The sequence below is a fragment of the Nerophis lumbriciformis genome, linkage group LG23 (assembly GCF_033978685.3).
Source record: "Nerophis lumbriciformis linkage group LG23, RoL_Nlum_v2.1, whole genome shotgun sequence".
Classification (NCBI taxonomy): domain Eukaryota; kingdom Metazoa; phylum Chordata; class Actinopteri; order Syngnathiformes; family Syngnathidae; genus Nerophis; species Nerophis lumbriciformis.
This window is the reverse complement of record NC_084570.2, coordinates 13089438-13105000: the sequence shown is the minus strand read 5'-3', so window position 1 is coordinate 13105000 and position 15563 is coordinate 13089438. Positions and strand designations below refer to the sequence as shown.

Here is a 15563-nt window from a genome sequence, read left to right as displayed (position 1 = left end):
GTGATGGTGGAATGAACCATTTAGACACAAACGGCGCAAGAACATTGGTTTTGTCAATTAGGCTAAGAAAAGTAGGTGATAAAGATAAAGTGAGAAAGGCTTAGTGTGAGTGTTTGCTGGTGCAACTGAATGGCAAAGGAGCTGTTTTATTATGACTCTCCCAACAGTCAGTGACATTTTGAAGAAGGGGCTATTTGTATGACTGTGAGTGCTGTGGGAACACTTGCAAGTTGATTTACCTTGTCAGTCTCATCTGAGGTTAAACAAGAGGCCACGAGAGGTGAAAGCAAAAGCCATTATGATGCGGACAACAATGGCACGTGTTTCATAGTTCTGCACTTAAAAATCTACATCTAAAATTCCGCCCAAAATTTTAGGCTTGTTTTGTACTGAGTTTCCGCACATTTTGAAACTACTTTTAGCTCCAAAATGTGGGCGGGCCTGCATCAGCCTGCTGACGTCACCTACAGAAGACTGTAGGCAATTTCATATTGCATACTGCATAGTATGTGTTTTGGTCGCATCTTCATCTAGAATCATGTTATTTTCATGCAGAATACAAAGAACTAATCAAATATGTCTGCCAGGTGTGTTGTTGCAGGTTGTAGCAATACAACTAAAGCAGAGGTCAGCCTGCATACTAGAGGTGGGGATCTTTGGGCACCTCACGATACGTTCAGGGGCTACGATTTGATGAAACATTTATCATTTACGCATACATGATTATTGTATTGTATATTGTTAATATATCATATATTCTTAATATATATTCTAAACGTACAACCGTATTTTTCGGATGATAAGGCGCACTTAAAATCCTATCATTTTCTCAAAAATCGACAGTGCGCCTTATAACCCGCTGCGCCTAATGTACGGAATAATTCTGGTTGTGCTTACCGACCTCGAAGCAATTTTATTTGATACTTGGTGTAATGATAAGTGTGACCAGTAGGTGATAGCCACACATAAGAGATACGTGTAGACTGCAATATGACGCCAGTAAACAGTACCAAAACTTTAAATGTTCCATTGAAAATAAAGAATATTACACACGGCACTCAAAAATCTGTCAAAATGTTTTAGTATGACTTTGAAGCCGCACCGCTTGACGGATTGTTGGCGCATTACGGCTACCGTAGTCAGTATTCAATCAATCAATCAATGTTTATTTATATAGCCCTAAATCACAAGTGTTTTAAAGGGCTGCACAAGCCACAACGACATCCGCGGTACATAGCCCACATAAGGGCAAGGAAAAACTCACAACCCCAATGGGGTTACTGTGGTGTGTGTATAAGGATCGCAAAATGGCACCCATTAGCAGACATATTGCAGACATATTGCGCTCACAATATTATGCAAAACCAACTTTTCTTACCTTCTGGTACCTGCTGATGTGTATTTGAGATCTGCATAAGTCCTGAAAATTTGCGCACGTCTGCCACTGGAGTGCGTGACGATGCCATAGTCGATAAGCTTCTTCTTTTTCACTATCTTCTTGTCATTGGGCATTCACCCTATGCTGTTGCCATTTCTAATATGAATTAGCGTAAAGTTCTAACTTATACAGTATCTCGCTATGGAAGTGCTAAAAACTACCAGTGTAGTGAGTTTACATAATTCACCCACGGAACTTTAGTTATTAGAGAGTTCCGGTCGGACCGTTTTTCACAGGACACATTTCCGGCGTTGTTGCACTAATGAGCCATGGATGAGATGCTGCTCCATTGTTGATTTAAGTAAAGTTTGAATGTCGTTAAAACAGTTAGCTCAATCTTTTGACACTTCTTCGACTCCCATCCTTTCAAAGATGACGGAGAAAAGACGCTGTCGAAGGTGAGCCACGTAAATAAGACTGCCCACAAAACAGCGCATCCTGAAGCGACTGTCAGAAAGCGACTTGAAGATGGTCTGTAAAACATCATCTATGCAACATTTTGACCAGGGAACCACCATTACATGTTAGGTAGACCACAAGGAAATGTTTTAAATAAAAAATTAAAAAAGTCATAATGTGACCCCTTTAATGCGCCTTATAATCCGGTGCGCCCTTTGTATGAAAAAAGACCTGACGAGACCCGCTCATCGCCAGTGCGCTTTTTAATCCGGTGCGCCCTGTGGTCCACAAAATACGGTACATTTAATTATCAATAATATGTTTGCAAGACTCCTCCTTTGGCTACTGATGTAGTGTATTCATTATTGCGTCATTTCCGTTGTTTAGATTTAAAAAAAAAAAATATATATATATATATATATATATATATATATATATATATATATATATATGTGTGTGTGTATATATATGTATATATATATATATATGTATATATATATATATATATATATATATATATATATGTATGTATGTATATGTGTATATATATGTATGTATGTATATGTGTGTGTGTGTGTATATATATATATATACTGTGTATGTATATATATGTGTGTATGTATATAGGTATATGTATCTATTGTTCTCATTCTATACATTCCTCCATCAATTAATTAATCGCCCACTTCTAATCGTGATGCATTGGAGAATTTAGGACATTTCCCACCTCTACTACATACATTTCCAAACGATGGGAAAATGAAGAGTGTTTGGACCTCTCCAGTCAAATTGACACACGCAAAATGGGACGCACCAAGCATGAGAGGAATGTCGTTTACAGAAATCTTTTTAATACGATTCTGACCTTGACGAAAAAATGTTTTGGTCGGAGTTCAGATGGAAAACAATTTAAAAGACTTAAGCCAAATGCGATTCCGGAAAAACAGGAGCACACTTGAGGGGAGAAAAACGTTGTGGGAAAACAGGGAAAAAAGAGTGTATCCTGCGCTGAAAAACGAGATTAAAAGACAATAAGCCGCTAGTATTCCATTTTGCGTCCTCTTCTACTGATGTTTTCGTCTAGATGCTTGAGAAAATGCTGGAAGAGCATGAGCAAACACAGGCTTGGTGTCTATGAAAGACGAGATAAAAAAGCAGAAAAGTACAGAAATGGCGATTTTTATTTTTTTATTTATTTTTTGTTCTTAATGTTAACCATATCAGTTTTGAAGTAAACATGGACCAGGGCGACCAAAACACGCAATTAAGTGATGAAAATAATAAACTAATGACTATATCATAGACTAATGACGATATAATGACTTGTCCTTTTGTGTGCATAACTTTTTACTCTCATTATGGTGGTAAAATATTTTATAGCCAACTGCAACCACTGCTTTTTTTTGTTTGTTTCCCAAAGGGGCTGAACGCTTCAGTTCAAACATCAAGGACATGACGGGCCACAACCCCTTGTTTGTCTTCAAGCTGTGCTGGAAATACCTGACACCAGCCGTGTGCACTGTAAGTCCTTTGGTATTAATTATACATATACATTAATATATAATTATACATTTAATATAAGTATGTGTGTATTTGTAAAATATGTCTTCCTGTCGCCTGTAGGCTACCTTCCTCTTCTCCCTGGTGTGTTGGTCTCCGTTGAGCCTCGGGAAAGGCCTTGTTGCTCCGGGTTGGGCCACAGGACTCGGCTGGCTCCTCACCTTCTCCTCCGTGTCTCTGCTCCCCATCTGGGCCATCTATGCATTCGCCATGACGCCCGGCACCATCACACAGGTTCTTTATTGGGCTGTTTGATAGCGATGATTACAATTCTTGTCTCATGTATTTAACTATCGTGTTTTTACCACTTTGTAGCGCTTTCACCGCCTGTGCAACCCCACCATAAACTCGCCACAGGCATTCCAACATTTCGCCAACAGCGCAACCGCCTACCAGCCTGCGCTTTACCTTGCAGAGACGCCAAAGGAACCGATCAGCGACATCGTCCAGGATAAAAGAGGGTAGATCCTTCAGCACTGTGTCCAAAGAGCTTGACAATTAGTTTTGGTTGGAATTATTCAATCATTACTGTTTGCATTCCCGTTGTTACTAATTAGGGTACCAAAATAACCAGTACTTGAGGGTATGCTCTTGTTAATGTGCAAGACACACTGCTGTCTGTTAATTTAACCACAGACAATCATTACTTCTGTGGGAAACAACAACAAAAAATTTACCTTTTAACAAATATCATGGATAAGATAAGAGCAGGGGTCCCCAAACTACAGCCCGTATCCGACCCACCAGCGTCCACAATCTGGCCCATTTGATGTCCCTAATTAAAAAAATGAAAAAAAAAAGTATATACATATATGTACTTATATATATACATATATATATATATATATATATATATATATATATATAAATATATATATATATATATATATATATATATATATATATATATATATATATATATATATATATATATATATATATATATATATATATACATATATACATATATATATATATATCTGTTCATTTAGATGCCCAAGTATGCTGTACAGATTTACTTTAGACAAGTGTGGGATACTTCTCTTGTTGCCTTAATTGTATTTGACTTTAAAGAATGTTAAAACTATTTAGTGTTTAATGTAGCGGGACCAGAGCAGGATGGGATAGAAAGAAGAAAAAATAAGACAGAGGTGGAAATTGTCGGGAACAAAAAGTGTGTCTGTGTGTGTGTGTGTGTGTGTGTGTGTGTCTTTTCCGGACTATATAGCGCACTGGATATTACCCGCACCCCGAAATTTTAGAAGAAAAACATACATTAGATATATAAGTTGTGAAATTAGGTATTTACACAGAAATATTTTTTTAATGTTTATTTACATACCTTAATTGTATCCAAACAGTGCCTGTTAAACGGCTGATCAAACACAACAGAAGTTATTGTCATGGACCATCTCCAATCAGCTAAACAGATTTAATAACTCTACGGTGACGTCTTGGTGAATTTCCTGAGGAGTTTGTGAAATTGAAACAATACAAAAAGAAGGCCGTTGTAAGTTAATAATACTAACACAGACGTGTTAGCATATTAGCTAATGCTAACTACGCTAGCTGCATTACATTATGATAGGGAAAACACTCCTACAGACATCACACATGGGATGTTTTAGTAAGGATGATTTGTTTTAGTTAAATTGTGAAACTTTGCAAACGTTGCTTCGAATGATAAATTAAGAATCGTTTTTAAGAATCATTTTGAGCAGAAACGCTATTGACGGTTTTACTTTCGGTTCAAGGCAAACCAGTAAGTGCATTTTCAGAACGCAGCACATGCAGTGAGCGAACTCGTCCAAAAGATGGCAAAAATACAAAATACAAACACACCATTTCAGTCCTCTGCTTGGGTTTAATGAAAACCATTGAACACAAAACATTATGACAATTAGCGAAATAAAATTCCATAAATTAGCCGCACCGTTTTATTAGCCGCAGGGTTCAAAGTGTTAGAAAAAAGAAGCGGCTTACAGTCCGGAATTTATAGTGTATACACACATATAGATAGACCAGCAAATTATTTTAACCATTGTGGCACCTGAGTCAAAAGGTTTGAGGATCCCTGAGATAGCAAGAGAGCACTCAGTTTTTCTTTTGTGGGGATAATAGGCGCATGCATATCGTCGTCTTCTTCTACATGCGGGTTGGTCAACGGAACTGTAGCGCGTGAAGGCTTGACTAAAGACTTGCCGCAAACACCTGTCATTTTTAAGGGTGTAAGACACACTTAGTGCCTTTATATGATAAAAACAACAAAACAGGCCATTAGAATATGAGGATTTAATTAACGAAAATGTGAAGACATGCGTCGGTTTATTAGTTATGTGTGAAAGACGTCATTACACTGCCAACAAATGAATGTGCCGCTACTACGTCCTTCTATGAGGTCTCTGCATTATCCTGAAGGACAGAAGGGAACGCCTTGATTTGGGACTCCTTAAAGGGGAACTGCACTTTTATTGGAATTTTGTCTATCATTCACAATCTTTATGTGAGACGAGAACACATATGTCTTTCTTTTTTTTAACTCGTAAATAAAAATTGCTCTCTTGTGCCTATAAAAAACATCCACACACCTCTATCAAGGTTTAATCTACAGACTGTAATATATGTGTAATTTAACAACAGGCACATTCATAATAATATGTAATATTTACGTATATTGCTCATTTCAAACATACGGTGGCGCTTTAATTGCACAGACGTTTGCTTTTTCCTACAACAACTACCGTATTTTTCGGAGTATAAGTCGCACCGGCCGAAAATGCACAATAAAGAAGGAAAAAAACATATATAAGTCGCACTGGAGTATAAGTCGCATTTTTTGGGGAAATTTATTTGATAAAACCCAACACCAAAAATAGACATTTGAAAGGCAATTTAAAATAAATAAAGAATAGTGAACAACAGGCTGAATAAGTGTACGTTATATGAGGCATAAATAACCAACTGAGAACGTGCCTGGTATGTTAACGTAACATATTATGGTAAGAGTCATTCAAATAACTATAACATATAGAACATACTATACGTTTACCAAACAATCTGTCACTCCTAATCGCCAAATCCCATGAAATTTTGTACATCTAGTTTCTTATGTGAATGAGCTAAATAATATTATTTGATATTTTACAATAATGCGTTAATAATTTCACACATAAGTCGCTCCTGAGTATAAGTCGCACCCCCGGCCAAACTATGAAAAAAACTGCGACTTATAGTCCGAAAAATACGGTATTAATAATCACGCAGACTTCATGAGAGACTACAAACATAAAAATTAAAAAAATCACTTACTGTACAATGTCTGCTCTCACTGGGATGCCGACTGATGGGATGTTTATATCTTCCCGTTTAGATGAAGAATGAATCATAATCCCCACAAAGGGTTAAAACCAGCGTCTTTTCGTATCTTTTTCGCCATCTCCGGTTCTAAGTTAAATGTCACAGGTGACCAAGTTCTCGGTTTATGGCCGCATCCTTCTACTATCCAGGTGAGAGGCATGATTCATCATGTCGAATAAACTTTCACCAACTCAGAAGGGACCATGATGCAGCAGCTCAGTACGTCAGCGCTCTGTGATCACGGTGCGGCTAAAAATATTTTGTCTGCCTAAATGCTTATATTAACAATAACGCTAATACTTGTCTAATATTCAGGTCATGTAAATGCAGTATTATTTCCGTTTTTTTGGATGTTTTTAGATTGATTTAGAGGCAAAATGGATTACTTTTATTAGCATCAATGCGAGCCACGTGGAACGTGTCGATTATTATAAAAAAGAATGGAGAAAGAAAATGCATATTTGTTCTTATCTCTCACAAAGATTGTGAATGACAGGCAAAATCCCCCCCCCCCAAAAAAGTGCAGTTCCCCTTTAAAGTACCCACCCCCCATGTGAGCAGCTAACACTCCTTTTCCATGCATTGCCACAAACTGCTCTTTTTAGCTCAGTACTGCGGTTAGCATTTTTATCTCTATGAGAAATCTGGCTTGCGTTGCTCAGCTCTTTTGGTCCTTTTTGACACAGCTTGTTTTATTAGATTTATTTCAGGGGTTGGGCTCAAGTTTTACATTAAGAACAGTCAATTAATGAATGGCAAGGCGCTTCAAATGAATTTTTTTTCCGCAAACGTACTCAACTATCTTTGAAACAACGTTGCAAAATAGTTGTATTTGTAAATTGGGCCAACGTTGATGTCTAACGTTGGATCCACACGTTGGTTGGGAAATGACCAAATTTCAATGTCACAAACCGACATTGAATAAACGTCGTCAATAAGCATGTTGTTTCAACGTTATATTTGTGTTGGAAAATATTGGTTGGAAAATGACCAAAATTCAATGGTCAAATCAACGTCAGAACCATGTTGTTTCAACGTTATGTTTGAGTTGCTCAACGTCAGGACCTAATTCAACAAGTTCTCAGCGTTGTTTTAAAGGGGAACATTATCACAATTTCAGAAGGGTTAAAACCATTAAAAATCAGTTCCCAGTGGCTTATTTTATTTTTCGAAGTTTTTTTTCAAAATTTTACCCATCACGCAATATCCCTAAAAAAAGCTTCAAAGTGCCTGATTTTAACCATCGTTATAAACACCCGTCCATTTTCCTGTGACGTCACACAGTGATGCCAACACAAACAAACATGGCGCATAGAACAGCAAGCTATAGCGACATTAGCTCGGATTCAGACTCGGATTTCAGCGGCTTAAGCGATTCAACAGATTACGCATGTATTGAAACGGATGGTTGTAGTGTGGAGGCAGGTAGCGAAAACGAAATTGAAGAAGAAACTGAAGCTATTGAGCCATATCGGTTTGAACCGTATGCAAGCGAAACCGACGAAAACGACACGACAGCCAGCGACACGGGAGAAAGCGAGGACGAATTCGGCGATCGCCTTCTAACCAACGATTGGTATGTGTTTGTTTGGCATTAAAGGAAACTAATAACTATGAACTAGGTTTACAGCATATGAAATACATTTGGCAATAACATGCACATTGAGAGTGCAGACAGCCCATTTCAGGCGCGCTAAGAACATATATTTTTCCATGATTTCAGCACTCAGGTTAACCATACCTAAATAGACACAAAATACTGCATTACACAAGACTACCCGAATGTACTCGAATGATTGAAAAAAATAAATGTTTTTAAGCTAAATTATTGGTAAACACAGTTTATGTATAATAATTTACGTAAAACCGCGAGTAATGAATAAAGTTTTCATCAATTAATATATTCTGTAGACATACCCTCATCCACTCTCTTTTCCTGAAAGCTGATCTGTCCAGTTTTGGAGTTGATGTCAGCATCTGCTTTGAGTGTCGCAGGATATCCACACATTCTTGCCATCTCTGTCGTAGCATAGCTTTCGTCGGTAAAGTGTGCGGAACAAACGACTGACCATTTCGTCGGCTTTCCCCACAGCCTCGTATTTTGAACAAATTTCGTCCAATTTCTTGCCACTTTCACATCTTTGGGCCACTGGTGCAACTTGAATCCGTCCCTATTCGTGTTGTTACACCCTCCGACAACACACCGACGAAAGTGAGAAAATGGCGGATTGCTTCCCGATGTCGAGAGCGAATAATAGAAAGGCGTTTAATTCGCCAAAATTCACCCATTTAGAGTTTGGAAATCGGTTAAAAAAATATATGGTCTTTTTTCTGTAACATCAAGGTATATATTGATGCTTACATAGGTCTGGTGATAATGTTCCCCTTTAATGTCTTGTGCCTGCTGGGTTCCTGCTCTTGTTAGTGATAAGAACGTCATGGAAAATGTCCCCCACGTGTTGACATTGTCGCCGGTGGCTCACAGCGTCAGTGCTGGGCTGGCAGCGGGTCGGTAATATGATTTCATTTATATTTACATAATGTGTCAGGAAGGTATGTTAACTTATGTTTAAAAATGTCGTAGTTTGCACTAAAAAAAAAAGATTTTGCAGCAATTCATTTCAATTCATAAATTCATGTTTGATTAAAAAAGTATAAAAGTGTTTAATTTAAATAAAATAAAAAAAGTTTGAAAAATGTTTGTAATGGGGGTCCCTACTAGTTTAGGACCCCAATTTAGCCCTGGTGCTTTACTTGCCTTAAACGGTAAAAAAGATAATATTTTTAAAATCCAAATTTCTGTTACAGACTCCACACATAAAGATAAAACATGTTTATGTAATCAAGGCTGTCAAATTATTACATTATTTAATCAGATCAATCATGACTAATCACAGGTTATTACTCACTTGCATAATTTATGCAAGGTTATTTGGATGCAAATTGATTTTTTTTTTTGTCAATTGTCATTCAGGAACCTTTTTGAAATGTTTTGCATGAATGTACGTCATTTATTTGCTCACAACTTGCTTACAGGTTCACCCAAAGTGCCGTCTGATTTATATTTTGAAGCGAAATTTGCCAGCGAGTATACACCAGACACCAGTCCGAATGAATGTATTTACAGTAGGGTAGGGATTCATATGGCCCCATTCCTGCGTGGATCTCGCGTGAGAGGACGATGGGGGGGGTTTAATAATTTGAAATGCAGTCTGCTGAAAATGATGGAAAGCGCCACTCTACATAGCAACTGACGCTGCGGTCAACGTTGGAATTGCCACAAAACACATTTTAAGATATTCAACACTCTACTGCCATCTGGGGGCTAAAGTGGATAGTACACCCTTCTAACCCGTCACGTTTCATATGTCGGGTAAACCGCGACGAATGGGGCCGTATTAAATCCCCTTCCTACTACAATTACAGCCGTTGTTATATGCTTTAATTGTCGTTGAAACATGTTTGTGCGTCTACGAGGCAAAAGAAAACCTTTTACACTGGAAAGAAAATGTATATCATCTTTTTAACTCATCCTCAACAGATCTCTGTATTTCTGTTCTGTATTTGGCAAGAAGGTTCTCAATCATCCGAGTTATATATTACTGTTTTCCGATAGTTTACATGATGGTGCTGCAAAATGTGACTTAGAATCTCAAAATGTGAATCTTTGTAAGCGGGCAATATTTCATCAATCATTGTGATTTAAGACTACTGCACCCAAATTTTACAACCCAAATCAGGGTTTATTTTTTGTAAAGTCCATCAAAATAATGTGTTCTTCTGGTGTGTTATAACATGCTTATTCATACCTCAAATTACATCCGTCAAAAATTGCTGTCTGTGTTTTATTTTTGTCATGAGCCTTTTTTTCTAGCGTTTGTCTACTTTTTTGAATAAATGTACACAATGTGGACAAGAGAGTATTTGCTGTGTTCCATATTTGAGGATATTGGTCACCCAGCAGGCACAAAACATTGATACAACGTGTCAATGTCTTGATTATACATACATGTATAGTTGATTACACATACATGTCCTTTAAAACTGACTTTGAAACAACGTTGCAAAATAGTTGTGTTTGTAAATTGAGACAACGTTGGTGTCTAACGTTGGATCCACGTTTGTTGACCAAATTTCAATGGTCAAATCAACGTCACAACCTGACATTGATTAAACATTGTCAAAAAGCATGTTGTTTCAACATTGTATTTGTGTTGTAAAATATTGGTTGGAAAATGGCCAAAATTCAATGGTCAAGGCAACGTCAGAACCCAACATTGATTCAACCTCGTCAAAAAGCATGTTGTTTCAACGTTAGGTTTGAGTTACTCAACATCAGGACCTAATTCAACAAGTTCTCAACATTGTTTTAATGTCTTGTGCCTGCTGGGAGCATTCCGAGACCGCCTGCAAATTGCAAAAAAAAAAAGCAAATATAAGACGCATCTATAAAAATGCGTACTTTGACAAGTCCTATAATTTGCCTCACACACTTAATAAACATTCTGAAAAATGACTAGCAGAATCACCTGGCGGTCAGTAGGGACGGTCAACGTTTACATTTCAACCAAAAGTATATGATTCCTTTAAAAACAATGCTTGTACTGAATTTTGTGACATTGAAGTTGAACAAACTGGTCATTTGAATACTTCAATAGCATAATTAAAATGATAAATTAGGAGTATAATAAACAATAAGAAATATGGTTCACAATAAATTGTCAAAATAACTGCAGCAATACAGAGCACACATAATATATATTGTAATATATACTGCAGTGTCCTGTGATGATGACGTACACGATATTGCCAAAAGTATTTGACCACCTGCCTTGACTCACATATGAACTTGAAGTGCCATCCCATTCCTAACCCATAGGGTTCAATATGATGTGGGTCCACCTTTTGCAGCTATTACAGCTTCAACTCTTCTGGGAAGGCTGTCCACAAGGTTGCGGAGTGTCTTTATAGGGATTTTCCACCATTCTTCCAAAAGCGCATTGGTGAGGTCACACACTGATGTTGGTCGAGAAGGCCTGGCTCTCAGTCTCTATTCTAATTCATCTCAAATGTGTTCTATGGGGTTCAGGTCAGGACTCTGTGCAGGCCAGTCAAGTTCATCCACACCAGACTCTGTCATGCTTGTCTTTATGGACCTTGCTTTGTTCACTGGTGCACAGTCATGTTGGAAGAGGAAGAGGGTCGCTCCAAACTGTTCCCACAAGGTTGGGAGCATGGAATTGTCCAAAAGGTTTTGGTATCCTGGAGCATTCAAAGTTCCTTTCACTGGAACTAAGGAGCCAAGCCCAACTCCTGAAAAACAACCCCACGCCATAATTCCTCCTCCAAACCCAGACTCGTCCATCAGATTGCCAGATGATAATGAGTGATTCATCACTCCAGAGAAGGCGTCTCCACTGCTCTAGAGTCCAGTGGTGACGTGCTTTGCACCACTGCATCCAACGTGATGTATGGCTTAGAGACTGCCGATATTATCGCCCGATAAATGCTTTAAAATGTAATATCAGAAATGATCGGTATGGGTTTCAAAAAGTAAAATTTATGACTTTTTAAAACGCCGCTGTGTACACGGACGTAGGGAGAAGTACAGAGCGCCAATAAACCTTAAAGGCACTGCCTTTGCGTGCCGGCCCAGTCACATAATATCTACGGCTTTTCACACACACAAGTGAATGCGGGCCACACTTGGTCAACAGCCATACAGGTCACACTGAGGGTGGCCGTATAAACAACTTTAACACTGTTGCGAATATGCGCCACACTGTGAACCCACACCAAGCAAGAATGACAAACACATTTCGGGACAACATCCGCACCGCAACACAACATAAACACAACAGAACAAATACCCAGAACCTTTTGCAGCACTAACTCTTCCGGGACGCCCACCTCAACCTCCTCATGCTCTCTCAGGGAGAGCATGTCCCGAATTCCAAGCTGCTGTTTGGAGGCATGTTAAAAAAAAATAATAATGCGCTTTGTGACTTCAATAATAAATATGGCAGTGCCATGTTGGCATTTTTTTTCCATAACTTGAGTTGATGTATTTTGGAAAATCTTGTTACATTGTTTAATGCATCCAGCAGGGCATCACAACAAAATTAGGCATAATAATGTGTTAATTCCACGACTGTATATATCCGTATCGGTTGATATCGGAATCGGTCATTAAGAGTTGGACAATATCGGAATATCGGATATCTCTAGTAGCAATGACTGCTATAAAAACAGCCTGCATGGCAGTTTTGTGTCAACATTGCAACCATTTTTTGTTACATTCCACCTCTTTGCTCTTTTATTCCATTCGTTTCTTATTTAATAGTATATAGAAAAAAAACACCCCCGGGGCTACCCTGTCCAAACTCCCCACTAACGACTTAGGATCATTCAGTATATTCACCCGCATGTTTTAAGAAGAGAGAGAGAGACCACTGACGAACTGCTGCAAGGGCCACGTGGGGCGAGATGACAGCCAGAGATGCATGATGCACAAAAAAACTCCCATCACGCCTTAGAAGCACTTAGACTGCAATTCCCCTCATTTGAGTCTCATCCTGATGGGAATTACTGGGTTTTGCCAAGCATGAAAGGAGGACGGTGTGTGTGTGTGTGTGTATGTGTGTGTGTGTGTGTGTGTGTGTGTGTGTGTGTGTGTGCGTGCGTGCGTGCGTGCGTGCGTGCGTGCGTGCGTGCGTGCGTGCGTGCGTGTGCGTGCGTGCGTGCAGAGGAGGGGAGGGGATCCAGACACCGCCACTTACAGGCCCAGCTCGCTGGTTATGTAACGGGATTGGCTTGTCAATGAGCCGTATTGGATTCTCTCTTTTCCCAGCCACCGTAGGAAGTGGGCTGGTGGCACACACACACACACACACGTGGCCTGGCACGCGCGGGCTCTTTTGTTTTGGTGTCGTGCAATGCTGTTTGCAGCCTGCGGGTTATACCGTGTGTGTGTGTGTGTGTGTGTGTGTAACGCGGATGGTTTATGTCCATATGGTTGCTTTGGCAAACACGGTCTCAGATGATAGGGATTAAAAACCATCCAATGAGTGAGTGTGACGGATTCAAAGAGGAGAACATTGTGGGGATGCCAGCCAAAGTGTGTGTGTGTGTGTGTGTGTGTGTGTGTGTGCGTAGACAAGCAGCCGACGTCTGCCCGACATCACAGCGACCTGACCAAACATCCTCTGTCACACACACACAGCTCGTATTTGCTCGGCCCTTACAGGCGTCTTCCAGCGCGGCGAATACACTTGACAGTTTGGCGTGAGGCTGAAACAGCCGGAGACCAGACTGGAGGACAGACAGAAAAGTAAAGATGCTGGAGGATGTATTGCGTAACGGCACGGGGAATCGGACGCGCGGTTTACCTCGACACCGGAGCCACCGCAGTGGCCCCTCGGCTCGGTGAAGTTAGCGAGTCCGGCGACCTGGGTGTCCTGGTTTGTCCCGCGCGTGTCGAAAAAGGTCACGGAGAGTGCCGGTAAAAATTGTGGTATCGATCCGATTGCCGGCGGCCAAATGACTGCAGAACGAGCCACCATTAGGGCGAGTGTCAGCACTTTGATAAAGAAGGTGAGAAGCACTATTGAATTCTTGAAAGACCTTGTAACAACAGAAAGAGATTTTTTAAACAGTAAAAGTTGTGTTCCTTATGTGAGACAAAATGTGTTCTAAATCTGTGGTCCCCAACCACCGGGCCACAACCCGGATCGATTAGTACTGGGCCGCACAAGAAATATATATATATTTTTTTTATTTTTATTATTATTAAATCAACATAAAAAAACACAAGATACACTTACAATTAGTGCACCAACCCAAAAAACCTCCCTCCCTCATTCATACTCATTCGAAAAAAAGGGTTGTTTCTTTCTGTTATTAATATTCTGGTTCCTACATTATATATCAATATAGATCAATACAGTCTGCAGGGCTACAGTCCGTAAGCACACATGATTATTTTTTTATGACCAAAAATTATTTTTTTATGACCAAAAAAATAAATAAATAAATAAATACCATTTGCTCACTCAATGTGGTTTCAAAAAAGCCAACAAACCAGCCTGAAACAAAGGCGGCACTCGCTGTGGACTTAGACATACTTACCCTCCTCCATGCACCCTCCTCTCTCTGCCTGCCCTCCTTTCCCCACCTCAGCTGCATTCAGGCGGAAGGCAGGGTACAGCCAGGTAAAAATTCTTTAATTTTTTATTATTGTAGCAACATGGTTGTTAACGTTTTTAAAAAAAGCAAAGGGACCTGTGTGTGTGTGTGCGTGCGTGCGTGCGTGCGTGTGTGTGTGTGTGTGTGTGTGTGTGTGTGTGTGTGTGTGTGTGTGTGTGTGTGTGTGTGTGTGTGTGTGTGTGTGTTGACAGTTAAGCTTACTGTTGTGGTATTTTGGTAATGAATATATTGTTGATCCATTACCCCCTTGTTATGTTTGTTTGTGTGTATATATATATATATATATATATATATATATATATATATATATATATATATATATATATATACACTATCAAACCAACATATGTTTGATAGTATATATCCAACTATCAAACAAATATATGTTTGATAGTATATATATATATAAATATACATATATATGTATATATACATATATATATATATATATATATATACATATATATATATATATATATATGTGTGTGTGTGTGTGTATATATATATATATGTTTGTGTGTGTGTGTATATATATATATATATATATATATATATATATATATATATATATATATATATATATATATATATATATATATATATA

The 15563-nt window shown here is 38.8% G+C and overlaps 1 protein-coding gene across 1 annotated transcript in view; it reads left to right on the top strand.

The window, feature by feature from the left end:
• The window catches only part of LOC133622375 (sodium- and chloride-dependent GABA transporter 2-like), a 22898-nt gene extending 18677 nt beyond the window's left edge, over window positions 1-4221 (top strand). Inside the window, exons 13-15 of the mRNA XM_061985047.2 lie at window positions 3258-3358; window positions 3461-3631; window positions 3713-4221. Of these exons, the coding sequence (XP_061841031.1) occupies window positions 3258-3358; window positions 3461-3631; window positions 3713-3862 (422 nt within the window). The 3' untranslated portion in view covers window positions 3863-4221. The remainder of the gene's footprint in view (window positions 1-3257; window positions 3359-3460; window positions 3632-3712) is intronic.
• Window positions 4222-15563: the final 11342 nt, after the last annotated feature.